Source organism: Phyllobates terribilis, unplaced genomic scaffold (genome assembly GCF_046119375.1).
Source record: "Phyllobates terribilis strain yellow unplaced genomic scaffold, ASM4611937v1 Scaffold_1__5_contigs__length_1240528914, whole genome shotgun sequence".
In the NCBI taxonomy this organism is placed as follows: Eukaryota; Metazoa; Chordata; class Amphibia; order Anura; family Dendrobatidae; genus Phyllobates; species Phyllobates terribilis.
Window position 1 is genome coordinate 688,175,641 of NW_027362761.1, and position 27,695 is coordinate 688,203,335.

Consider the following 27,695-nt stretch of genomic DNA (forward strand, 5'->3'; position numbering starts at 1 on the left):
GAACGTAGCCTTAGGGTAACACATGAGTTGGAATGGCATTAAGATCTACTATGGAAATATTCTGGGCTTTTTATTTTACTCCTATACTGAAGAACATACCTGCACAAATGCTTTATCAAATACTGCAGTGTGACCCTGTTCTCAAAGGGCAGGTCCTGTAGCAGTTCCTTCAGCCTCTCCGCCATGGCCAGGGCGTCGGGCTCTGTTTCTGCCCCTTTGTCCTCAAGTCTGGATGCTTTGCCACTTTCACAATCACGAAGACTTTCTTTTGCAAGACCCATTAAACCGTTATAAAGACGGAATGGCATCAGAGGCTCAGGGAGCTAAAGGAGTAAATACATTGAATTGGGTTATTAAAAGTTAGTGACCCGTCTTGTCATGAACAATGCTTTGTAGTGCGGCAACTAGCAGGAGAAAGTTCTTAACCTACAAACACTCTGTGAAACTGAAGCTGGACTTTTTCCCTCTCATTTTCCTTGAATGCTCTAGTGCAAGATTGGTTGAGCTAGACTTTACTTGATAATAGTGGAAAATTAAAAAAGGACCCTGAATAATGAAAAAATGATATCTAAATATACATCACCTGGCGAAGATAGAGCTTCAGGACATTGCTCAGGTCATGTGGCGAGGCCTGAGAAAGTTCAACTAACTCCTTCCCATTTTCAAATGCTTGACATAGCTTCTCCACTCGAGTCTTTACCCCATTCACACGATATATACCCTAATAGACAATCGATAATCATCACATCAGTACATTTTAGTATTTCTATGAAAACCAGCAACATATGAAACACACGTTTCTACTAATATCTTATGTTACAACAGCTAAATAAAGAAGGTATATTTATGTCTTTTAGATGAAAATGTAAAAAAAAAAATCATCATCTGATTATCGTCACCTTCATGGTTAATGCTCGAGCTTCTATCTCCGAAACACACTTGCGAACGAGAAAAGGCACGTGATCTGGAGATCTCATCGCTGCCTCTGAGAAGTTCCTGCCAAACAAGAGTAATCGTCCTTGCAATTTCTTGTGACCACACTGTATTGCCAGAGTTTCCAAACACTTCTTGTGGCAAGCAAGGGAACACTGAGCAAAATAAAGAGAAATACGGGGTGTTTGCAATAAAAAAAGACTATCATTTGTGCCTTTCCATTTACTTTACTCTTCTAAAATGAAAAAAATCTTGTAATATTTAGACAATATATTCAACTGTTGATAACCTTCTCCTAATAATAATAATATTTATTTTTATACAGCGCTAACATATTCCACAGTGCTTTGCATACATTATCGTCGCTGTCCCCATTGGGGCTCACAATCTAGATTCCTATCAGTATGTCTTTGGAGTGTGGGAGGAAACTGGAGAACCCAGAGGAAACCCACGCAAACATGGGGAGAACATACAAACTCCTTGCAGATGTTGTCTTTGGTGGGATTTGAACCCAGGACCCCAGCGCTGCAAGGCAGCAGTGCTGACCACTGAGCCACCGTGCCACCGTGCAAGATTAAGGAAGCATTCACAGAGCGCAACCTGTTTTTACTGAAAAGTTCCTTTGCCAACTACATGATCAAGAAGAGATCTATCTATGATCAGCTGTTATGGATGGAATTGCACATGTCATTTTATTGACAGTTTTTTGTTACATTTTTTGTGGTTCCACAAAAAAAAAAAGAAAAAGATGAGCTTTGGATGAAATGCCATGAAATCTAATTCACCTGCAGAGATGGAAATCTTCATAGAAAATTGAGTACTGCTGCGGATTGGAAGTTAGGTGGCATGCTACAGTACTTTATGCTTTGGATGTCAGTGTACCATTCATCCCACCTATTCCCCAACAAAATCTACAGCATTATTTACTGTTGGGGATCTTGCTTTTCTATTTTCTGCTACCAAAATTTTACAGTGGACTAATGTTCCTCCACTGCAAATTGCTTACTAAAAGGGGTTGTTCACTTTCAGGAAAGTGGACCCAAAATGCTGTAAAATACCTAAAATAACGAACATAATGTGGCGCCCCTGAGGGTTCGACCGCCACAGGGATGTTACACCTCTTCAATGGGGTGTGATGTTCCTCCTTCGAGGTAAGAATGCTGCAATGGTCAGGACCCCACCTCCACATCCAACACCACACTCCTCCCACCAGAGGGGGCTAGTAGGCACTAAAGTGCTGACCCTACTGGAAAATGGGAGACTGGGAGAACCAAAAGTTAGGGGGAACCATTTAGTGGGTGAGGGTGGAGGACGCACATTTAGTTACACTTAATAATTCATATTTAATAAACAGCCATCTTGGGCTCTTGGTTCTTTGATTGTGATCTCCATCCCTGAACGTGGCTTCTGGGTGAACCTGCAGCGGATGGAGACACAGCCCTCGTACCCTGGTTTTGGGTTGAGGGGCAGGTTGGAGTTAACGTATGTCTCAACCCAGTCAAGAACCATAACCAAGAAGGCCTGGAGCTTAGGAGTGTAGCTCCACCGCAAAAGGATCCCGGGGGATGCCGACGGAGCGGTATACGCCACCTGTCCTCGCTAATCTGGCCTAGTCAGAGGGATTCCGGCTGCAAGAGGGGTACCGGCCCCCGACACCTGACTTTGCTACTCCACGTCCTAGTCAGGGAAGCCCAGCAGGCCCAGAGGATCCCATCGGGTAACGGAAGAAGCGGAGCCGCCACCCGTACCCTTTTTCTGAGCATAGTCCAGAGGGAGACCCGGCCTATCTACACACGCACAGACAGGAAAGGACCCGGTCTGAAGTCTAGGAACACTCTGGTGCGGGGTCCTGATTGAACACTTGAATTACTCGGAGATTGTCGGACCCCCGTCCCTGGTGACCGCAGAACTCCATGAGGAGCAGGGAGAAGCCTTGCAGCTGTACTCTCCACCGTGAGTAAATACCCTGGAAGTCAACCCCTATGGCCTCCGGACTCTTTATTTCTGCACTGCACCACACCACGTAGCACCAGACCTCCTATACTACAACCCCCGCCATCCTTGTCTCTGCCCTGAGGCCCTGCTCCGCCTGTGGGGAGTAGTATCAACGTCGGCTGCCACAACATCCCGCCTCAGAGGACTGCAGCAGTGCTGGTGGCCTTCACCAGGTACCACAGGTGGCGTAATTGATAGCAACCACTCAACCCTGATAGCCCATTACATCCTTTTTAATGTGACGGCCCTGGGCACGGAACGGGTCCAGGCCACGGCTGCAACCCATCAAAAACATCTGACCCGGTTCCGAGTAATGCCCTCATTTTCCCAGGGTAGGGCTGCGAGCGTCACAATAACATGTGCTCACCCTCCCTGGGTCTAGCGCTAGCTGTCAGCCGCAGCTCTGGGTTCAGTGTTTTGACTGACATGACGTCGACACCATGCATCGTCGCTGCAGTCAATCACTGAGCTAAGTGGCTCGTGCGGTCTACCTCAGCACGAATGATGCGTTCGGTGACTAGCTACAGCGGTGATGTGAGCTGTTGAGCTTACTGCATCCATAATATCGAGACCGGAGCAGCGGTAGAGAGCCAGCTCTAGAGCCAGTGAGGGTGAATTCTTGCTGAGCTTGTTATTTTAGGTATTTTACAGCATTTAGGGTCCACTTGCCCAATAGAGTTAAATACCTTTAAATAGAGGTTCTCATTTCATTTTCAAATCTCTTTTCTTACCTCCTCACATTCAGCTCCTTGGAAGTAGACATAACTGTTACATTCACGGCATTTGCTTGGTGTCCGCAATTTGCGTAGCCTGTGTGTCCGAGCTGCTCGGGATAAACCAACATTACGGAAAGGACCACTAGAGACAGGAACCTCCAAAGAAGAAGGCAGCCCATTAATGTCTGCAGAATTAAAAAAATGTTTCCTTGTTAAGTGCTGATATCATTATGGCCTCAAAGATTTGTATGTTTTTAATCAATGTTTTGATATTCGTACAATATTTATGACAATTTATTTAAAAAAGGGGTTGTTTTGTGCTCTTTAAATCCTGTCCTATGCAGAACAGGAGTGCTGTCTAAAGATTCCTGGTGTTTGTGATATAAATATCGGTAAGTATGCATATGTTCTGATAATTGTTGATCTAAATGTAGGGATCTTATTCTAGGTCAATAAAGAGCAGCTGAAAAGCTGTTTATTTCCAGCAGCAACAAGTATGGATTCAAAGGTGACAACCAATAGAGCTGCCCATTATGTTGTTATCTTTGTAAAAAATGTTTGTCCCAACAAAAACAATAATATCTCTAAGTAAAATAAAGGGAACTTGTCACGTCATTTCAAGCATCTAAACTGTCCCCAGGGCGTTGTTAGTGATGCAATGTGAATCACTAACACGTTATTTTCATTAAAAACGGTGCTAATATCGTGTGTAAAAAGCACTTTATATAGCTAGATCATACCTGCTCATTGAGTCATAGGGGTGTGCTTCATTTTCTATTCAGTCACGGGCATCGCCGCCCACGCAATTTGAGCGGATTCATTGGAATCCTCTGTAAATTCCTCTGTAAAATCGGAGTTCTCTGTAAAATCCTGCGCTTGCGCAGTGTGTAGCATAGAGCCGGCCGCACTTGCACAGTGTGAACTGGGGAGACGTGCATGCATCGTGTGTAGCGTAGAGCCGGCCGCACGTGCGCAGTGTCAATCGGGGAGACGCACGTAACAGTGCAAGCGCGTCTCCCCGCTAAACACTGTGCAAGCGCAGCCTGCTCCACACTACACACGATGCATGCGCGCCTCCCCACGACACACTGTGCAAGCGCAGCCTACTCCACACGACACACGATGCATGCGTGCCTCCCTGCTACACACTGTGCAAGCGCAGCCTGCTCCACGCTACACACGATGCAAGCACGCCTCCCCGCTACACACTGTGCAAGCGCAGCCTGCTCCACACTACACACGATGCATGCGCGCCTCCCCACTACACACTGTGCAAGCGAGGCCTGCTCCACGCTACACACGATGCATGCGCGTCTCCCCAGTTCACACTGTGCAAGCGCGGCCTGCTCCACGCTACACACGTTGCATGCGCGTCTCCCCAGTTCACACTGTGCAAGCGCGGCCTGCTCCACGCTACACACGATGCATGCGCGCCTCCCCGCTACACACTGTGCAAGCATGGCCTGCTCCACACTACACACGATGCAAGCGCGCCTCCCCGCTACACACTGTGCAAGCGCGGCCTGCTCCACGCTACACACGATGCAGGCGTGCCTCCCTGCTACACACTGTGCAAGCGTGGCCTGCTCCACGATACACGCGATGCATGCGCACCTCCCCGCTACACACTGTGTAAGCGCGGCCTGCTCCATGCTACACACGATGAATGCGTGCCTCCCCGCTACACACTGTGTAAGCGCGGCCTGCTCCACGCTACACACAACGCATGCGCGTCTCCCCAGTTCACACTATGCAAGCGCGGCCTGCTCCATGCTACACATGATGCATGCGCGTCTCCCCAGTTCACACTGTGCAAGCGCGGCCTGCTCCACGCTACACACGATGCATGCGCACCTCCCCAGTTCACACTGTGCAAGCGCGGCCTGCTCCACGCTACACACGATGCATGTGCGTCTCTCCGCTACACACTGTGCAAGCGCGGCCTGCTCCACGCTACACACGATGCATGCGCACCTCCCCGCTACACACTGTGCAAGCATGGCCTGCTCCACACTACATACGATGCAAGCGGGCCTCCCCGCTACACACTGTGCAAGCGCGGCCTGCTCCACGCTACACACGATGCAAGCGTGCCTCCCTGCTACACACTGTGCAAGCATGGCCTGCTCCACGCTACACACGATGCATGCGCACCTCCCCGCTACACACTGTGTAAGCGCGGTCTGCTCCACGCTACACACGATGCATGCGCGTCTCCCCAGTTCACACTGTGCAAGCGCGGCCTGCTCCACGCTACACACGATGCATGCGCACCTCCCCGCTACACACTGTGCAAGCGCGGCCTGCTCCACGCTACACACGATGCATGCGCACCTCCCCAGTTCACACTGTACAAGCATGGCCTGCTCCACGCTACACACGATGCATGCGCACCTCCCCGCTACACACTGTGTAAGCGCGGCCTGCTCCACGCTACACATGATGCATGCGCGTCTCCCCAGTTCACACTGTGCATGCGTGGCCTGCTCCATGCTACACATGATGCATGCGCGCCTCCCCACTACACACTGTGCAAGCGCAGCCTGCTCCACACGACACACGATGCATGCGTGCCTCCCTGCTACACACTGTGCAAGCGCAGCCTGCTCCACACTACACACGATGCATGCGCGCCTCCCCACTACACACTGTGCAAGCGCAGCCTGCTCCACACTACACACGATGCATGCGTGCCACCCTGCTACACACTGTGCAAGCACAGCCTGCTCCACGCTACACACGATGCAAGCGCGCCTCCCCGCTACACACTGTGCAAGCGCAGCCTGCTCCACGCTACAAACGATGCAAGCGCGCCTCCCCGCTACACACTGTGCAAGCATGGCCTGCTCCACGCTACACACGATGCATGCGCGTCTCCCCAGTTCACACTGTGCATGAGTGGCCTGCTCCATGCTACACATGATGCATGCGCGTCTCCCCAGTTCACCCTGTGCAAGCGCGGCCTGCTCGACGCTACACACGATGCATGCGCACCTCCCCGCTGCACACTGTGCGAGTGCGGCCTGCTCCACGCTAGACACGATGCATGCGCGCCTACCCGCTACACCCTGTGCAAGCGCGGCCTGCTCCACGCTACACACGATGCATGCGCACCTCCCCGCTACACACTATGCAAGCGCGGCCTGCTCCACGCTACACACGATGCATGCGCACCTCCCCGCTGCACACTGTGCAAGCGCGGCCTGCTCCACGCTACACACGATGCATGCGTGCCTCCCCGCTACACACTGTGTAAGCGCGGCCTGCTCCACGCTACACACGATGCATGTGCGTCTCTCCGCTACACACTGTGCAAGCGCGGCCTGCTCCACGCTACACACGATGCATGTGCATCTCTCCGCTACACACTGTGCAAGCGCGGCCTGCTCCACGCTACACATGATGCATGCACACCCCCCCCCCTACACACTGTGCAAGCATGGCCTGCTCCACGCTACACACGATGCAAGCGGGCCTCCCCGCTACACACTGTGCAAGCGCGGCCTGCTCCACGCTACACACGATGCAAGCGTGCCTCCCTGCTACACACTGTGCAAGGATGGCCTGCTCCACGCTACACACGATGCATTCGCACCTCCCCGCTACACACTGTGTAAGCGCGGCCTGCTCCACGCTACACACGATGCATGCGCGTCTCCCCAGTTCACACTGTGCAAGCGCGGCCTGCTCCACGCTACACACGATGCATGCGCGCCTCCCCGCTACACACTGTGCAAGCATGGCCTGCTCCACACTACACACGATGCAAGCGCGCCTCCCCGCTACACACTGTGCAAGCGCGTCCTGCTCCAAGCTACACACGATGCAAGCGTGCCTCCCTGCTACACACTGTGCAAGCATGGCCTGCTCCACGCTACACACGATGCATGCGCACCTCCCCGCTACACACTGTGTAAGCGCGGCCTGCTCCACGCTACACACGATGCAAGCGTGCCTCCCTGCTACACACTGTGCAAGCATGGCCTGCTCCACGCTACACACGATGCATGCGCACCTCCCCGCTACACACTGTGTAAGCGCGGCCTGCTCCACGCTACACACGATGCATGCGCGTCTCCCCAGTTCACACTGTGCATGCGTGGCCTGCTCCATGCTACACATGATGCATGCGCGTCTCCCCAGTTCACCCTGTGCAAGCGCGGCCTGCTCCACGCTACACACGATGCATGCGCGCCTCCCCGCAACACCCTGTGCAAGCGCGGCCTGCTCCACGCTACACACGATGCATGCGCACCTCCCCGCTACACACTGTGCAAGCGCGGCCTGCTCCACGCTACACACGATGCATGTGCACCTCCCCGCTGCACACTGTGCAAGCGCGGCCTGCTCCACGCTACACACGATGCATGCGTGCCTCCCCGCTACACACTGTGTAAGCGCGGCCTGCTCCACGCTACACACGATGCATGTGCGTCTCTCCGCTACACACTGTGCAAGCGCGGCCTGCTCCACGCTACACACGATGCATGCGCGCCTCCCCAATTCACACTGTGCAAGCGCGGCCTGCTCCACGCTACACACGATGCATGCGCGTCTCCCCAGTTCACACTGTGCAAACGCGGCCTGCTCCACGCTACACACGATGCATGCGCACCTCCCCGCTACACACTGTGCAAGCATGGCCTGCTCCACACTACACACCATGCATGTGCGTCTCTTCGCTACACACTGCAAGTGCGGCCTGCTCCACGCTACACACGATGCATGCGCGCCTCCCCAGTTCACACTGTGCAAGCGCGGCCTGCTCCACGCTACACACGATGCATGCGCGTCTCCCCAGTTCACACTGTGCAAACGCGGCCTGCTCCACGTTACAAATGATGCATGCGCACCTCCCCGCTACACACTGTGCAAGCATGGCCTGCTCCACACTACAAACGATACAATTGGGCCTCCCAGCTACACACTGTGCAAGCGCGGCCTGCTCCACGCTACACACGATGCAAGCGTGCCTCCCTGCTACACACTGTACAAGCATGGCCTGCGCCACGCTACACACGATGCATGCGCATCTCCCCGCTACACACTGTGTAAGCGCGGCCTTCTCCACGCTACACACGATGCATGCGCGTCTCCCCAGTTCACACTGTGCATGCGCGGCCTGCTCCATGCTACACATGATGCATGCGCGTCTCCCCAGTTCACACTGTGCAAACGCGGCCTGCTCTATGCTACACACGATGCGTGCGCACCTCCCCAGTTCACACTGTGCAAGCGAGGCCTGCTCCACGCTACACACGATGCATGCGCACCTCCCCGCTACACACTGTGCAAGCGCGGCCTGCTCCACGCTACACACGATGCATGCGCACCTCCCCGCTACACACTGGGTAAGCGTGGCCTGCTCCACGCTACACACGATGCATGCGCACCTCCCCGCTACACACTGTGTAAGCGCAGCCTGCTCCACGCTACACACGATGCATGCGCACCTCCCCGCTACACACTGTGCAAGCGCGGCCTGCTCCACGCTACACACGATGCATGCGCACCTCCCCGCTACACACTGTGTAAGCGCGGCCTGCTCCACGCTACACACGATGCATGCGCGTCTCCCCAGTTCACACTGTGCAAGCGCGGCCTGCTCCACGCTACACACGATGTATGCGTGCCTCCCCGCTGCACACTGTGCGAGTGCGGCCTGCTCCACGCTACACACGATGCATGCGCGCCTCCCCGCTACACCCTGTGCAAGCGCGGCCTCCTCCACGCTACACACGATGCATGCGCACCTCCCCGCTACACACTGTGCAAGCGCGGCCTGCTCCACGCTACACACGATGCATGCGTGCCTCCCCGCTACACACTGTGTAAGCGCGGCCTGCTCCACGCTACACAGGATGCATGTGCGTCTCTCCGCTACACACTGTGCAAGCGCGGCCTGCTCCACGCTACACACGATGCATGCGCGCCTCCCCAGTTCACACTGTGCAAACGCGGCCTGCTCCATGCTACACACGATGCATGCGCACCTCCCCAGTTCACACTGTGCAAGCGCGGCCTGCTCCACGCTACACACGATGCATGCGCGCCTCCCCGCTACACACTGTGCAAGCGCGGCCTGCTCCACGCTACACACGATGCATGCGCACCTCCCCAGTTCACACTGTGCAAGCATGGCCTGCTCCAAGCTACACACGATGCATGCGCACCTCCCCGCTACACACTGTGTAAGCGCGGCCTGCTCCACGCTACACACGATGCATGCGCGTCTCCCCAGTTCACACTGTGCATGCGTGGCCTGCTTCACGCTACACACGATGCATGCGCACCTCCCCAGTTCACACTGTGCAAGCATGGCCTGCTCCACGCTACACACAATGCATGCGCGCCTCCCCGCTGCACACTGTGCGAGTGCGGCCTGCTCCACGCTACACACGATGCATGCGCGCCTCCCCGCTACAACCTGTGCAAGTGCGGCCTGCTCCACGCTACACACGATGCATGCGCACCTCCCCGCTACACACTGTGCAAGCGCGGCCTGCTCCACGCTACACACGATGCATGCGCACCTCCCCGCTGCACACTGTGCAAGCGCGGCCTGCTCCACGCTACACACGATGCATGCGTGCCTCCCCGCTACACACTGTGTAAGCGCGGCCTGCTCCACGCTACACACGATGCATGTGCGTCTCTCCGCTACACACTGCAAGTGCGGCCTGCTCCACGCTACACACGATGCATGCGCGCCTCCCCAGTTCACACTGTGCAAGCGCGGCCTGCTCCACGCTACACACGATGCATGCGCGTCTCCCCAGTTCACACTGTGCAAACGCGGCCTGCTCCACGCTACAAATGATGCATGCGCACCTCCCCGCTACACACTGTGCAAGCATGGCCTGCTCCACACTACAAACGATACAATCGGGCCTCCCAGCTACACACTGTGCAAGCGCGGCCTGCTCCACGCTACACACGATGCAAGCGTGCCTCCCTGCTACACACTGTGCAAGCATGGCCTGCTCCACGCTACACACGATGCATGCGCATCTCCCCGCTACACACTGTGCATGCGCGGCCTGCTCCATGCTACACATGATGCATGCGCGTCTCCCCAGTTCACACTGTGCAAACGCGGCCTGCTCTATGCTACACACGATGCGTGCGCACCTCCCCAGTTCACACTGTGCAAGCGAGGCCTGCTCCACGCTACACACGATGCATGCGCACCTCCCCGCTACACACTGTGCAAGCGCGGCCTGCTCCACGCTACACACGATGCAAGCGTGCCTCCCTGCTACACACTGTGCAAGCATGGCCTGCTCCACGCTACACACGATGCATGCGCACCTCCCCGCTACACACTGTGTAAGCGCGGCCTGCTCCACGCTACACACGATGCATGCGCACCTCCCCGCTACACACTGTGTATGCGCAGCCTGCTCCACGCTACACACGATGCATGCGCACCTCCCCGCTACACACTGTGCAAGCGCGGCCTGCTCCACGCTACACACGATGCATGCGCACCTCCCCGCTACACACTGTGTAAGCGCGGCCTGCTCCACGCTACACACGATGCATGCGAGTCTCCCCAGTTCACACTGTGCAAGCGCGGCCTGCTCCACGCTACACACGATGCATGCGCGCCTCCCCGCTGCACACTGTGCGAGTGCGGCCTGCTCCACGCTACACACGATGCATGCGCGCCTCCCCGCTACACCCTGTGCAAGTGCGGCCTGCTCCACGCTACACACGATGCATGCGCACCTCCCCGCTACATACTGTGCAAGCGCGGCCTGCTCCACGCTACACACGATGCATGCGTGCCTCCCCGCTACACACTGTGTAAGCGCGGCCTGCTCCACGCTACACACGATGCATGTGCGTCTCTCCGCTACACACTGTGCAAGCGCGGCCTGCTCCACGCTACACACGATGCATGCGCGCCTCCCCAGTTCACACTGTGCAAACGCGGCCTGCTCCACGCTACACACGATACATGCTCACCTCCCCGCTACACACTGTGCAAGCATGGCCTGCTCCACACTACACACGATGCAAGCTTGCCTCCCTGCTACACACTGTGCAATCATGGCCTGCTCCACGCTACACACGATGCATGCGCACATCCCCGCTACACACTGTGTAAGCGCGGCCTTCTCCACGCTACACACAATGCATGCGCACCTCCCCAGTTCACACTGTGCAAGCGCGGCCTGCTCCACGCTACACACGGTGCATGTGCGTCTCTCCGCTACACACTGTGCAAGCGCGGCCTGCTCCACGCTACACACGATGCATGCGCGTCTCCCCAGTTCACACTATGCAAACGCGGCCTGCTCCACGCTACACACGATGCATGTGCATCTCTCCGCTACACACTGTGCAAGCATGGCCTGCTCCACACTACATACGATGCAAGCGGGCCTCCCCGCTACACACTGTACAAGCGCGGCCTGCTCCACGCTACACACGATGCAAGCGTGCCTCCCTGCTACACACTGTGCAAGCATGGCCTGCTCCACGCTACACACGATGCATGCGCACCTCCCCGCTACACACTGTGTAAGCGCGGCCTGCTCCACGCTACACACGATGCATGCGCGTCTCCCCAGTTCACACTGTGCAAGCGCGGCCTGCTCCACGCTACACACGATGCATGCGCGCCTCCCCGCTACACACTGTGCAAGCGCGGCCTGCTCCACGCTACACACGATGCATGCGCTCCTCCCCAGTTCACACTGTGCAAGCATGGCCTGCTCCACGCTACACACGATGCATGCGCACCTCCCCGCTACACACTGTGTAAGCGCGGCCTGCTCCACGCTACACACGATGCATGCGCGTCTCCCCAGTTCACACTGTGCATGCGTGGCCTGCTCCACGCTACACACGATGCATGCGCGCCTCCCCGCTGCACACTGTGCGAGTGCGGCCTGCTCCACGCTACACACGATGCATGCGCGCCTCCCGGCTACAACCTGTGCAAGCGTGGCCTGCTCCACGCTACACACGATGCATGCGCACCTCCCCGCTACACACTGTGCAAGCGCGGCCTGCACCACGCTACACACGATGCATGCGCACCTCCCCGCTGCACACTGTGCAAGCGCGGCCTGCTCCACGCTACACACGATGCATGCGTGCCTCCCCGCTACACACTGTGTAAGCGCGGCCTGCTCCACGCTACACACGATCCATGTGCGTCTCTCCGCTACACACTGTGCAAGCGCGGCCTGCTCCACGCTACACACGATGCATGCGCGCCTCCCCAGTTCACATTGTGCAAGCGCGGCCTGCTCCACGCTACACACGATGCATGCGCGTCTCCCCAGTTCACACTGTGCAAACGCGGCCTGCTCCACGCTACAAACGATGCATGCGCACCTCCCCGCTACACACTGTGCAAGCATGGCCTGCTTCACACTACACACGATGCAAGCGGGCCTCCCCGCTACACACTGTGCAAGCGCGGCCTGCTCCACGCTACACACGATGCAAGCGTGCCTCCCTGCTACACACTGTGCAAGCATGGCCTGCTCCACGCTACACACGATGCATGCGCATCTCCCCGCTACACACTGTGTAAGCGCGGCCTTCTCCACGCTACACATGATGCATGCGCATCTCCCCAGTTCACACTGTGCAAGCGCGGCCTGCTCCATGCTACACACGATGCGTGCGCACCTCCCCAGTTCACACTGTGCAAGCGAGGACTGCTCCACGCTACACACGATGCATGCGCACCTCCCCGCTACACACTGTGCAAGCGCGGCCTGCTCCACGCTACACACGATGCAAGCGTTCCTCCCTGCTACACACTGTGCAAGCATGGCCTGCTCCACGTTACACACGATGCATGCGCACCTCCCCGCTACACACTGTGTAAGCGCGGCCTGCTCCACGCTACACACGATGCATGCGCACCTCCCCGCTACACACTGTGTAAGCACGGCCTGCTCCACGCTACACACGATGCATGCGGGCCTCCCCGCTACACACTGTGCAAGCGCGGCCTGCTCCACGCTACACACGATGCATGCGCACCTCCCCGCTACACACTGTGTAAGCGCGGCCTGCTCCACGCTACACATGATGCATGCGCGTCTCCCCAGTTCACACTGTGCATGCGTGGCCTGCTCCATGCTACACATGATGCATGCGCGTCTCCCCAGTTCACCCTGTGCAAGCGCGGCCTGCTCCACGTTACACACGATGCATGCGCGCCTCCCCGCTGCACACTGTGTAAGCGCGGCCTGCTCCACGCTACACACGATGCATGCGCGTCTCCCCAGTTCACACTGTGCAAGCGCGGCCTGCTCCACGCTACACACGTTGCATGCGCGCCTCCCCGCTACACACTGTGCAAGCATGGCCTGCTCCACACTACACACGATGCAAGCGCGCCTCCCCGCTACACACTGTGCAAGCGCGGCCTGCTCCACGCTACACACGATGCAGGCGTGCCTCCCTGCTACACACTGTGCAAGCGTGGCCTGCTCCACGCTACAAGCGATGCATGCGCACCTCCCCGCTACACACTGTGTAAGCGCGGCCTGCTCCACGCTACACACAATGCATGCGCGCCTCCCCGCTATACACTGTGTAAGCGCGGCCTGCTCCATGCTACACACGATGAATGCATGCCTCCCCGCTACACACTGTGTAAGCGCGACCTGCTCCACGCTACACACGACGCATGCGCGTCTCCCCAGTTCACACTGTGCAAGCGCGGCCTGCTCCATGCTACACATGATGCATGCGCGTCTCCCCAGTTCACACTGTGCAAGCGCGACCTGCTCCACGCTACACACGATGCATGCCCACCTCCTCAGTTCACACTGTGCAAGCGCGGCCTGCTCCACGCTACACATGATGCATGTGCGTCTCTCCGCTACACACTGTGCAAGCGCGGCCTGCTCCACGCTACACACGATGCATGCGCACCTCCCCGCTGCACACTGTGCAAGCGCGGCCTGCTCCACGCTACACACGATGCATGCGCACCTCCCCGCTGCACACTGTGCAAGCGCGGCCTGCTCCACGCTACACACGATGCATGCGTGCCTCCCCGCTACACACTGTGTAAGCGCGGCCTGCTCCACGCTACACACGATGCATGTGCGTCTCTCCGCTACACAATGTGCAAGCGCGGCCTGCTCCAAGCTACACACAATGCATGCGCGCCTCCCCAGTTCACACTGTGCAAGCGCGGCCTGCTCCACGCTACACACGATGCATGCGCGTCTCCCCAGTTCACACTGTGCAAACGCGGCCTGCTCCCCCCTACAAACGATGCATGCGCACCTCCCCGCTACACACTGTGCAAGCATGGCCTGCTCCACACTACACACGATGCAAGCGGGCCTCCCCGCTACACACTGTGCAAGCGCGGCCTGCTCCACGCTACACACGATGCAAGCGTGCCTCCCTGCTACACACTGTGCAAGCATGGCCTGCTCCACGCGACACACGATGCATGCGCATCTCCCCGCTACACACTGTGTAAGCGCGGCCTTCTCCACGCTACACACGATGCATGCGCGTCTCCCCAGTTCACACTGTGCATGCGCGGCCTGCTCCATGCTACACATCATGCATGCGCGTCTCCCCAGTTCACACTGTGCAAGCGCGGCCTGCTCCATGCTACACACGATGCGTGCGCACCTCCCCAGTTCACACTGTGCAAGCGAGGCCTGCTCCACGCTATACACGATGCATGCGCACCTCCCCGCTACACACTGTGCAAGCGCGGCCTGCTCCACGCTACACACGATGCAAGCGTGCCTCCCTGCTACACACTGTACAAGCATGGCCTGCTCCACGCTACACACGATGCATGCGCACCTCCCCGCTACACACTGTGTAAGCACGGCCTGCTCCACGCTACACACGATGCATGCGCGCCTCCCCGCTACACACTGTGCAAGCGCGGCCTGCTCCACGCTACAACCGATGCATGCGCACCTCCCCGCTACACACTGTGTAAGCGCGGCCTGCTCCACGCTACACACGATGCATGCGCGTCTCCCCAGTTCACACTGTGCATGCGTGGCCTGCTCCATGCTACACATGATGCATGCGCGTCTCCCCAGTTCACCCTGTGCAAGCGCGGCCTGCTCCACGCTACACACGTTGCATGCGCGTCTCCCCAGTTCATACTGTGCAAGCGCGGCCTGCTCCACGCTACACACGATGCATGCGCGCCTCCCCGCTACACACTGTGCAAGCATGGCCTGCTCCACACTACACACGATGCAAGCGCGCCTCCCCGCTACACACTGTGCAAGCGCGGCCTGCTCCACGCTACACGCGATGCAGGCGTGCCTCCCTGCTACACAATGTGCAAGCGTGGCCTGCTCCACGCTACACGCGATGCATGCGCACCTCCCCGCTACACACTGTGTAAGCGCGGCCTGCTCCACGCTACACACAATGCATGCGCGCCTCCCCGCTATACACTGTGCAAGTGCGGTCTGCTCCACGCTACACACGATGCATGCGCACCTCTCCAGTTCACACTGTGCAAGCGCGGCCTGCTCCATGTTACACACGATGAATGCGTGCCTCCCCGCTACAAACAGTAAGCGCGGCCTGCTCCACGCTACACACGACGCATGCGCGTCTCCCCAGTTCACACTGTGCAAGCGCGGCATGCTCCATGCTACACATGATGCATGCGCGCCTCCCCAGTTCACACTGTGCAAGCGCGGCCTGCTCCACGCTACACACGATGCATGCGCACCTCCCCAGTTCACACTGTGCAAGCGCGGCCTGCTCCACGCTACACACGATGCAAGCGTGCCTCCCTGCTACACACTGTGCAAGCGCGGCCTGCTCCACGCTACACACGATGCATGCGCACCTCCCCAGTTCACACTGTGCAAGCATGGCCTGCTCCAAGCTACACACGATGCATGCGCACCTCCCCGCTACACACTGTGTAAGCGCGGCCTGCTCCACGCTACACACGATGCATGCGCACCTCCCCAGTTCACACTGTGCAAGCGCGGCCTGCTCCACGCTACACACGATGCATGCGCGCCTCCCCGCTACACACTGTGCAAGCGCGGCCTGCTCCACGCTACACACGATGCATGCGCACCTCCCCAGTTCACACTGTGCAAGCATGGCCTGCTCCAAGCTACACACGATGCATGCGCACCTCCCCGCTACACACTGTGTAAGCGCGGCCTGCTCCACGCTACAAACGATGCATGCGCGTCTCCCCAGTTCACACTGTGCATGCGTGGCCTGCTCCATGCTACACATGATGCATGCGCGTCTCCCCAGTTCACCCTGTGCAAGCGCGGCCTGCTCCACGCTACACACAATGCATGCGCGCCTCCCCGCTGCACACTGTGCGAGTGCGGCCTGCTCCACGCTACACACGATGCATGCGCGCCTCCCCGCTACAACCTGTGCAAGCGCGGCCTGCTCCACGCTACACACGATGCATGTGCACCTCCCCGCTACACACTGTGCAAGCGCGGCCTGCTCCACGCTATACACGATGCATGCGCACCTCCCCGCTGCACACTGTGCAAGCGCGGCCTGCTCCACGCTACACACGATGCATGCGTGCCTCCCCGCTACACACTGTGTAAGCACGGCCTGCTCCACGCTACACACGATGCATGCGCGCCTCCCCAGTTCACACTGTGCAAGCGCGGCCTGCTCCACGCTACACACGATGCATGCGCGTCTCCCCAGTTCACACTGTGCAAACGCGGCCTGCTCCACGCTACAAATGATGCATGCGCACCTCCCCGCTACACACTGTGCAAGCATGGCCTGCTCCACACTACAAACGATGCAATCGGGCCTCCCAGCTACACACTGTGCAAGCGCGGCCTGCTCCACGCTACACACGATGCAAGCGTGCCTCCCCGCTACACACTGTGCAAGCATGGCCTGCTCCACGCTACACACGATGCATGCGCATCTCCCCGCTACACACTGTGTAAGCGCGGCCGTCTCCACGCTACACACGATGCATGCGCGTCTCCCCAGTTCACACTGTGCATGCGCGGCCTGCTCCACGCTACACACGATGCATGCGCGCCTCCCCGCTGCACACTGTGCGAGTGCGGCCTGCTCCACGCTACACACGATGCATGCGCGCCTCCCCGCTACACCCTGTGCAAGCGCGGCCTGCTCCACGCTACACACGATGCATGCGCACCTCCCCGCTACACACTGTGCAAGCGCGGCCTGCTCCACGCTACACACGATGCATGCGTGCCTCCCCGCTACACACTGTGTAAGCGCGGCCTGCTCCACGCTACACACGATGCATGTGCGTCTCTCCGCTACACACTGTGCAAGCGCGGCCTGCTCCACGCTACACACGATGCATGCGCGCCTCCCCAGTTCACACTGTGCAAGCGCGGCCTGCTCCACGCTACACACGATGCATGCGCGTCTCCCCAGTTCACACTGTGCAAACGCGGCCTGCTCCACGCTACACACGATAGATGCGCACCTCCCCGCTACACACTGTGCAAGCATGGCCTGCTCCACACTACACACGATGCAAGCGGGCCTCCCCGCTACACACTGTGCAAGCGCGGCCTGCTCCACGCTACACACGATGCAAGCGTGCCTCCCTGCTACACACTGTGCAAGCATGGCCTGCTCCACGCTACACACGATGCATGCGCACCTCCCCGCTACACACTGTGTAAGCGCGGCCTTCTCCACGCTACACACGATGCATGCGCGTCTCCCCAGTTCACACTGTGCATGCGCGGCCTGCTCCATGCTACACATGATGCATGCGCGTCTCCCCAGTTCACACTGTGCAAGCGCGGCCTGCTCCATGCTACACACGATGCGTACGCACCTCCCCAGTTCACACTGTGCAAGCGCGGCCTGCTCCACGCTACACAATGCATGCGCACCTCCCCGCTACACACTGTGCAAGCGCGGCCTGCTCCACGCTACACACGATGCACATGCGTCTCTTCGCTACACACTGTGCAAGCGCGGCCTGCTCCACGCTACACACGATGCATGCGCGCCTCCCCAGTTCACACTGTGCAAGTGCGGCCTGCTCCACGCTACACACGATGCATGCGCGTCTCCCCAGTTCACACTGTGCAAGCGCGGTCTGCTCCACGCTACACACGATGCATGCGTGCCTCCCCGCTACACACTGTGTAAGCGCGGCCTGCTCCACGCTACACACGATGCATGTGCGTCTCTCCGCTACACACTGTGCAAGCGCGGACTGCTCCACGCTACACACGATGCATGCGCGTCTCCCCAGTTCACACTGTGCAAGCGCGGCCTGCTCCACGCTACACACGTTGCATGCGCGTCTCCCCAGTTCACACTGTGCAAGCGCGGCCTTCTCCATGCTACACACGATGCATGCGCGTCTCCCCAGTTCACACTGTGCATGCGCGGCCTGCTCCATGCTACACATGATGCATGCGCGTCTCCCCAGTTCACACTGTGCAAGCGCGGCCTGCTCCATGCTACACACGATGCGTGCGCACCTCCCCAGTTCACACTGTGCAAGCGCGGCCTGCTCCACGCTACACACGATGCATGCGCGCCTCCCCGCTACACACTGTGCAAGCATGGCCTGCTCCACACTACACACGATGCAAGCGCGCCTCCCCGCTACACACTGTGCAAGCGCGGCCTGCTCCACGCTACACACGATGCAAGCGTGCCTCCCTGCTACACACTGTGCAAGCGTGGCCTGCTCCACGCTACACGCGATGCATGCGCACCTCCCCGCTACACACTGTGCAAGTGCGGTCTGCTCCACGCTACATACGATGCAAGCGTGCCTCCCTGCTACACACTGTGCAAGCGTGGCCTGCTCCACGCTACACGCGATGCATGCGCACCTCCCCGCTACACACTGTGCAAGTGCGGTCTGCTCCACGCTACATACGATGCAAGCGTGCCTCCCTGCTACACACTGTGCAAGCGTGGCCTGCTCCACGCTACACGCGATGCATGCGCACCTCCCCGCTACACACTGTGCAAGTGCGGTCTGCTCCACGCTACACACGATGCAAGCGTGCCTCCCTGCTACACACTGTGCAAGGGTGGCCTGCTCCACGCTACACGCGATGCATGCGCACCTCCCCGCTACACACTGTGTAAGCGCGGCCTGCTCCACGCTACACACGATGCATGCGCGCCTCCCCGCTATACACTGTGCAAGTGCGGTCTGCTCCACACTACACACGATGCATGCGCACCTCCCCAGTTCACACTGTGCAAGCGCGGCCTGCTCCATGCTACACACGATGAATGCGTGTGTAGCACCCCGAGGACTCGGCTGCTACAGGGGTATTGCACCTCGAGCCAGAGGTGTGGTATTCCACTCCCGGGTAAGGATGGAGTGTGGGACTGAGCTCAGTTAGCTGCATGCACTACACTCACCCCATTTCCGGGTGACAGAACAACGGTACTCCCACTAGGTAGATGTGCAGGTACGACAGTGTCTGTCCCTGGCTGGAGTGGGGAGGGGGGAGGAACATCCCAGTAGTGTAGGAGCAGAGAGGGGAGGGACTCTGGGCATTGGTAGGAGCCCATTGGGTGCTAGTCACCTGGGCTCGGGTGTCAGAGGGAGTATAAAGGTGGGCACCATCTTGAGACAGGAGGTTGAGTCTGAGGAGAAGCTGAGGGAGAGTTCAGCCAGAGAGGGCTGACAGGGAGCTGTGGCTCCGGCTGGGCCCAGCTCCAGGGCCAGGCCTGAAGCGCAGAGAAAGAGGAAGAAGAGGAAAAACCCAGTGAAAGGCCCAGAGACGCAATCAGAGGGAACCCTGAGATCCCACAAGTGAACTAAGACGGGTGAAGGGTTGGCAGAAAAGGGTACCGGATCCCAAACTGGCAAAGGCTAATCATCCTTAGCCAGGAACCGGAGGTCGTGGACAAGCTTTGGCGCGACCCCTCACCATATCCACCAGGAAGGCATACCACGCATAGGGTCAGGGAAGCCGAGAAAGGTTTCGCCACCAAAAGGCCCGAGGGAGCCAGACATAGGTGGGTCCCGGGTGAGGACAGCCAGTAGGAAGGAAGAGAGGGGAGCTCAGGACCACGCTCCGGAACTGCCTGGGAGTTGGCCGAGTCCCGCACCTGGTGGACGCAGCACGGCTCGGGTGGTCACTCTTGGCCGAAGTGACCGGAGCAACACCTGTGAGTAAAAGCCTTGAAACTGCACCACACGTCTCTGAGCTTCCTTGCTGCACCATCACTACCACTATCATCCTCATCTGCTGCCCTGAGGCCATACCCCTCCCGTTGGGGGTTATACCATCTACGCTGCACAACCATATCACCGGCCTCAGCGGTCTGCCCTGCAGCGGCGGCCTCATAGCCGCAATCAACGGGTGGCGTAGTCGAACATTTCTAACATCTACGGCTAAACGCTGCCACTCAGTTTGACTCCCTGGGCACGGACCGGGTCACCGCCACGAGACTACTACCCCCATCTGATCCGGATCCGGGTAAGCTCCCCCGTGCGCGCGATGCCGCGCGACGCAGCAGGACCAGGGGCGCGTCAACTTTGGCGTAGTCGGCAGGATTACGTGCCCGCAACCGACGGGTACTGCGTGCCTGAAAAAAAGTTCACATTTACCGTAAAAAGGAGTCTCCCGCCAATTCCAGAGGGTCCCCGCCATCGGACGCCATCTCGGATCGTTTCCCGCCGTTTGCCCGCCATCTGCAGCCTTTTCCCGCCATCCACGGAGTTTCCCGCCATAAGGAGACGATTCCCGCCATCTGAGACGATTTCCCGCCCTGGCAGAGCGGACTCCATTATGGGCGTGCCAGAGGGTGGCAAGAGGCCACCTCCCATCGTGGGCCAGGTCCAGGAATGGCGCCAAAAGCGGAAACCGCCCCCACCAGCAGAGACTGCAATGATAGAGATGTCCATCAGTGTGAGAGGGCTGCCCCTGGAACTGACAATCACTAAGTTGCCCCGGGACCACCCTCAATGGGGGCGGATACAGAACAAAACAGAGAAGATGGGTGCGGCCTGGAGGAGTCTGGACAGATCGCACCCGGAGATGGAGGAAGAGTCAATCAGCACCGACCCTGTGGTCCGGAACATGTTGCAGGCTGCCACCCCAGAAGGCCTGGTGGAGATCCTGGCACAGCTCCCCAGAAATCGGGAGCGTGCACAGACCGCGCTGGAGGCCTTGGCCCGGAAGATGGCCCGGGTACAGCAAGAAGCACTGGCCGAGTGGAGGAGAGAGATGGTCCAGCAGGCTGGAACCCGCCAGCAGAGGATGCCACCCGCAACGTGGAGCGTGTCTGCCCCTGAGGATGGTGCAGGAGGAACGGAGGCCGGAGACGATGCCGCGGAGGGAGCCGCAGAGATGGAAGCAGGTAATGGGGACGTCATCACCCCGTGCCCCATAGCCGTAAGCCTGCCCCAGCTCCCCGTCGCAGAGCCCGAAGTTCCACTCACCGTGCCCGTTGCCGCACCGCCGCTGCTTCCAACTAGGCCTCAAGCGGCAGGAGCCGCGGTCGCGCCCTCTGGTACGCCACGCCCCTTGACCCTGAGCGCGGCAAAAGAGGAAGTGCCCTAGGCCTGGTCGCAGGGCCGAGTACCCCCGGGCGCCGCAGTCTCCACAGCGCCCTCTACCTCCACAGCGCCACCGTCCTGGTCGCAAGGCCGAATACCCCCGGGCGCCGCCGTCTCCACAGTACCCTTCAGCTTCAGAGTGCCACCGGCCTGGTCGCAAGGCCTGGTGAATCCGGGCGCCCCTGCCCCCACCGCGCCCTCAACCTCCACAGTGCTGCCCCTGGGCGAAGATCTGTTTGCGCCACATACTAGCCCGGACGGGCTGCCTTTCGTTTGGCCACCGGAGTACGTCAACCCCCGACTCCGGAAGGAATGGCCTCTGTGTGAGCCTCTGATCCCGGCTCCGGCACCCGCCAAAATTGTTCCGCTCCCGCTGGAGGAGGCCCAATTTGTATGGGACCCCACCGGCGAAGACCTCATGGGGTTCACCCAAGAGACCCGGGCGGCCGCAGCCCAACGTGAGGAGTGTTGCTGACAACAGCTGGAGGTCTTTCAGAGGGAACGGCAAGAGAGGCGGGTCCGCGAGGAGCGGCTGCAGGTCCAAAGCGCGGAGCAGAAAAGCCGGACCCGACGAAACCGCCGTGCGGCCCACGGTCCCCGCGCCACCGGGACTGTAATAAAGTTTCAAATGGAGCACGGCTGGGGCTTTATCCGGGATCACAGAACCCCCGGCGATGTCTTTGTTACCCGCAGGGATGTTGAGAGCCACCTGCCGGAGGGACACCGCGGACGTGACCTCTACCCGGGTGATGAGGTCACCTTCACCCGGCACCAGTGTGCCAAAGGACCATACGCCCTTCACGTGCACCGGCTGACTGAGGAGGAGTTACAGTGGGAGGAAGATCAAGAGGACCCGGACGGGTCTGAAGACTATCCTCAGGAGGAGACAAGGAGAAGACACCGCTACTGAAGGGAAGTAGCCCAAATAAAGTACTGTAAATAGTTTCCCGTAAGGGTACTTGACATGCTGCTAATCAGAGTGTGGTCCCCGTTGGGACTAGTGTGGAACTGTTTAAAGGAACTGTTTCCTGTGTGCCCCTATCCCTTACCAGGCTGAGGACTGTGAGCAGCCATTCCCCTATTCCCCACTGGCCGAGGACTGAGAGCGGCCATACCCTGTAAATAGTTGCGCTTCTTCAGGCGCCCTCTTCTGGTTTTATAAAGAACTGTTTTTCTACTAGTGACTGTTGCACTTTACCCGGTCACAAGTTGCACCGTGGCCGGAGGAACAAGAATGCTTTATATGGAAAAGTTTTATATCAAAAGTTTATGCTGCTAAGATAGTAATCTAAAAAGTTACCTGTAATGTTATATCTTCTGATAATGTTTTTATAATGTTTCATATGTTAGTGTATATTTTAAAAATTTTGTATGTTTTGTTTTATTCTTTTACAGCCCGAGGACGTGCTGTGATTTAACGGGGGGGAATGTAGCACCCCGAGGACTCGGCTGCTACAGGGGTATTGCACCTCGAACCAGAGGTGTGGTATTCCACTCCCGGATAAGGATGGAGTGTGGGACTGAGCTCAGTTAGCTGCATGCACTACACTCACCCCATTTCCGGGGGACAGAACAACGGTACTCCCACTAGGTAGATGTGCAGGTACGACAGTGTCTGTCCCTGGCTGGAGTGGGGAGGGGGGAGGAACATCCCAGTAGTGTAGGTGCAGAGAGGGGAGGGACTCTGGGCATTGGTAGGAGCCCATTGGGTGCTAGTCACCTGGGCTCGGGTGTCAGAGGGAGTATAAAGGTGGGCACCATCTTGAGACAGGAGGTTGAGTCTGAGGAGAAGTTGAGGGAGAGTTCAGCCAGAGAGGGCTGACAGGGAGCTGTGGCTCCGGCTGGGCCCAGCTCCAGGGCCAGGCCTGAAGCGCAGAGAAAGAGGAAGAAGAGGAAAAACCCAGTGAAAGGCCCAGAGACGCAATCAGAGGGAACCCTGAGATCCCACAAGTGAACTAAGACGGGTGAAGGGTTGGCAGAAAAGGGTACCGGATCCCAAACTGGCAGAGACTAATCATCCTTAGCCAGGAACCGGAGGTCGTGGACAAGCTTTGGCGCGACCCCTCACCATATCCACCAGGAAGGCATACCACGCATAGGGTCAGGGAAGCCGAGAAAGGTTTCGCCACCAAAAGGCCCGAGGGAGCCGGACATAGGTGGGTCCCGGGTGAGGACGGCCAGTAGGAAGGAAGAGAGGGGAGCTCAGGACCACGCTCCGGAACTGCCTGGGAGTTGGCCGAGTCCCGCACCTGGTGGACGCAGCACGGCTCGGGTGGTCACTCTTGGCCGAAGTGACCGGAGCAACACCTGTGAGTAAAAGCCTTGAAACTGCACCACACGTCTCTGAGCTTCCTTGCTGCACCATCACTACCACTATCATCCTCATCTGCTGCCCTGAGGCCATACCCCTCCCGTTGGGGGTTATACCATCTACGCTGCACAACCATATCACCGGCCTCAGCGGTCTGCCCTGCAGCGGCGGCCTCATAGCCGCAATCAACGGGTGGCGTAGTCGAACATTTCTAACATCTACTGCTAAACGCTGCCACTCAGTTTGACTCCCTGGGCACGGACCGGGTCACCGCCACGAGACTACTACCCCCATCTGATCCGGATCCGGGTAAGCTCCCCCGTGCGCGCGATGCCGCGCGACGCAGCAGGCCCAGGGGCGCGTCACGTGCCTCCCCGCTACACACTGTGCAAGCGCGGCCTGCTCCACGCTACACACGATGCATGCGCGCCTCCCCAGTTCACACTGTGCAAGCGCGGCCTGCTCCACGCTACACACGATGCATGCGCACCTCCCCGCTACACACTGTGCAAGCATGGCCTGCTCCACACTACACACGATGCAAGCGGGCCTCCCCGCTACACACTGTGCAAGCGCGGCCTGCTCCACGCTACACACGATGCAGGCGTGCCTCCCTGCTACACACTGTGCAAGCGTGGCCTGCTCCACACTACACACGATGCAAGCGTGCCTCCCTGCTACACACTGTGCAAGCATGGCCTGCTCCACACTACACACGATGCATGCGCACCTCCGCGCTACACACAGTGTAAGCGCGGCCTGCTCCACGCTACACACGATGCATGCGCGTCTCCCCAGTTCACACTGTGCAAGCGCGGTCTGCTCCATGCTACACACGATGCATGCGCACCTCCCCAGTTCACACTGTGCAAGCGCGGCCTGCTCCACGCTACACACGATGCATGCGCACCTCCCCGCTACACACTGTGCAAGCGCGGCCTGCTCCACGCTACACACGATGCACGTGCGTCTCTCCGCTACACACTGTGCAAGCGCGGCCTGCTCCACGCTACACACGATGCATGCGCGCCTCCCCAGTTCACACTGTGCAAGTGCGGCCTGCTCCACACTAGACACGATGCATGCGCGTATCCCCAGTTCACACTGTGCAAGCGCGGCCTGCTCCACGCTACACACGATGCATGCGTGCCTCCCCGCTACACACTGTGTAAGCGCGGCCTGCTCCACGCTACACACGATGCATGTGCGTCTCTCCGCTACACACTGTGCAAGCGCGCCTCCCCGCTACACACTGTGCAAGCGCGGCCTGCTCCACGCTACACACGATGCAAGCGTGCCTAGCTGCTACACACTGTGCAAGCGTGGCCTGCTCCACGCTACACGCGATGCATGCGCACCTCCCCGCTACACACTGTGTAAGCGCGGCCTGCTCCACGCTACACACGATGCATGCGCACCTGCCCGCTACACACTGTGCAAGCGCGGCCTGCTCCACGCTACACACGATGCATGCGCACCTCCCCGCTGCACACTGTGCAAGCGCGGCCTGCTCCACGCTACACACGATGCATGCGTGCCTCCCCGCTACACACTGTGTAAGCGCGGCCTGCTCCACGCTACACACGATGCAAGTGCGTCTCTCCGCTACACACTGTGCAAGCGCGGCCTGCTCCACCCTACACACGATGCATGCGCGCCTCCCCAGTTCACACTGTGCAAGCGCGGCGTGCTCCACGCTACACACGATGCATGCGCGTCTCCCCAGTTCACACTGTGCAAACGCGGCCTGCTCCACGCTACACACGATGCATGCGCACCTCCCTGCTACACACTGTGCAAGCATGGCCTGCTCCACACTACACACGATGCAAGCGGGCCTCCCCGCTACACACTGTGCAAGCGCGGCCTGCTCCACGCTACACACGATGCAAGTGTGCCTCCCTGCTACACACTGTGCAAGCATGGCCTGCTCCACGCTACACACGATGCATGCGCATCTCCCTGCTACACACTGTGTAAGCGCGGCCTTCTCCACGCTACACACGATGCATGCGCGTCTCCCCAGTTCACACTGTGCATGCGCGGCCTGCTCCATGCTACACATGATGCATGCGCGTCTCCCCAGTTCACACTGTGCAAGCGCGGCCTGCTCCATGCTACACATGATGCGTGCGCACCTCCCCAGTTCACACTGTGCAAGCGAGGCCTGCTCCACGCTACACACGATGCATGCGCACCTCCCCGCTACACACTGTGCAAGCGCGGCCTGCTCCACGCTACACACGATGCAAGCGTGCCTCCCTGCTACACAATGTGCAAGCATGGCCTGCTCCACGCTACACACGATGCATGCGCACCTCCCCGCTACACACTGTGTAAGCGCGGCCTGCTCCACGCTACACACGATGCATGCGCACCTCCCCGCTACACACTGTGTAAGCGCGGCCTGCTCCACGCTACACACGATGCATGCGCGCCTCCCCGCTACACACTGTGCAAGCGCGGCCTGCTCCACGCTACACACGATGCATGCGCACCTCCCCGCTACACACTGTGTAAGCGCGGCCTGCTCCACGCTACACACGATGCATGCGCGTCTCCCCAGTTCACACTGTGCATGCGTGGCCTGCTCCATGCTACACATGATGCATGCGCGTCTCCCCAGTTCACCCTGTGCAAGCGCGGCCTGCTCCACGCTACACACGATGCATGCGCGCCTCCCCGCTACACCCTGTGCAAGCACGGCCTACTCCACGCTACACACGATGCATGGGCACCTCCCCGCTACACACTGTGCAAGCGCGGCCTGCTCCACCCTACACACGATGCATGCGCACCTCCCCGCTGCACACTGTGCAAGCGCGGCCTGCTCCACGCTACACACGATGCATGCGCGTCTCCCCAGTTCACACTGTGCAAGCGCGGCCTGCTCCACGCTACACACGATGCATGCGTGCCTCCCCGCTACACACTGTGTAAGCGCGGCCTGCTCCACGCTACACACGATGCATGCGCGTCTCCCCAGTTCACACTGTGCAAACGCGGCCTGCTCCACGCTACACACGATGCATGCGCACCTCCCCGCTGCACACTGTGCAAGCGCGGCCTGCTCCACGCTACACACGATGCATGCGCGCCTCCCCAGTTCACACTGTGCAAGCGCGGCCTGCTCCACGCTACACACGATGCATGCGCGTCTCCCCAGTTCACACTGTGCAAGCATGGCCTGCTCCACACTACACACGATGCAAGCGGGCCT

The 27,695-nt window shown here is 59.0% G+C and overlaps 1 protein-coding gene across 1 annotated transcript in view; it reads right to left on the minus strand.

Moving 5' to 3' along the window:
• Window positions 1-27,695, minus strand: part of ARHGAP45 (Rho GTPase activating protein 45) — a 290,624-nt gene that overhangs the window by 42,529 nt on the left and 220,400 nt on the right. Inside the window, exons 17-20 of the mRNA XM_073685385.1 lie at window positions 3,660-3,829; window positions 900-1,088; window positions 584-721; window positions 100-323 (exon numbers count right to left, since the gene is read on the minus strand). Coding sequence (XP_073541486.1) covers window positions 100-323; window positions 584-721; window positions 900-1,088; window positions 3,660-3,829 — 721 coding nt within the window. The remainder of the gene's footprint in view (window positions 1-99; window positions 324-583; window positions 722-899; window positions 1,089-3,659; window positions 3,830-27,695) is intronic.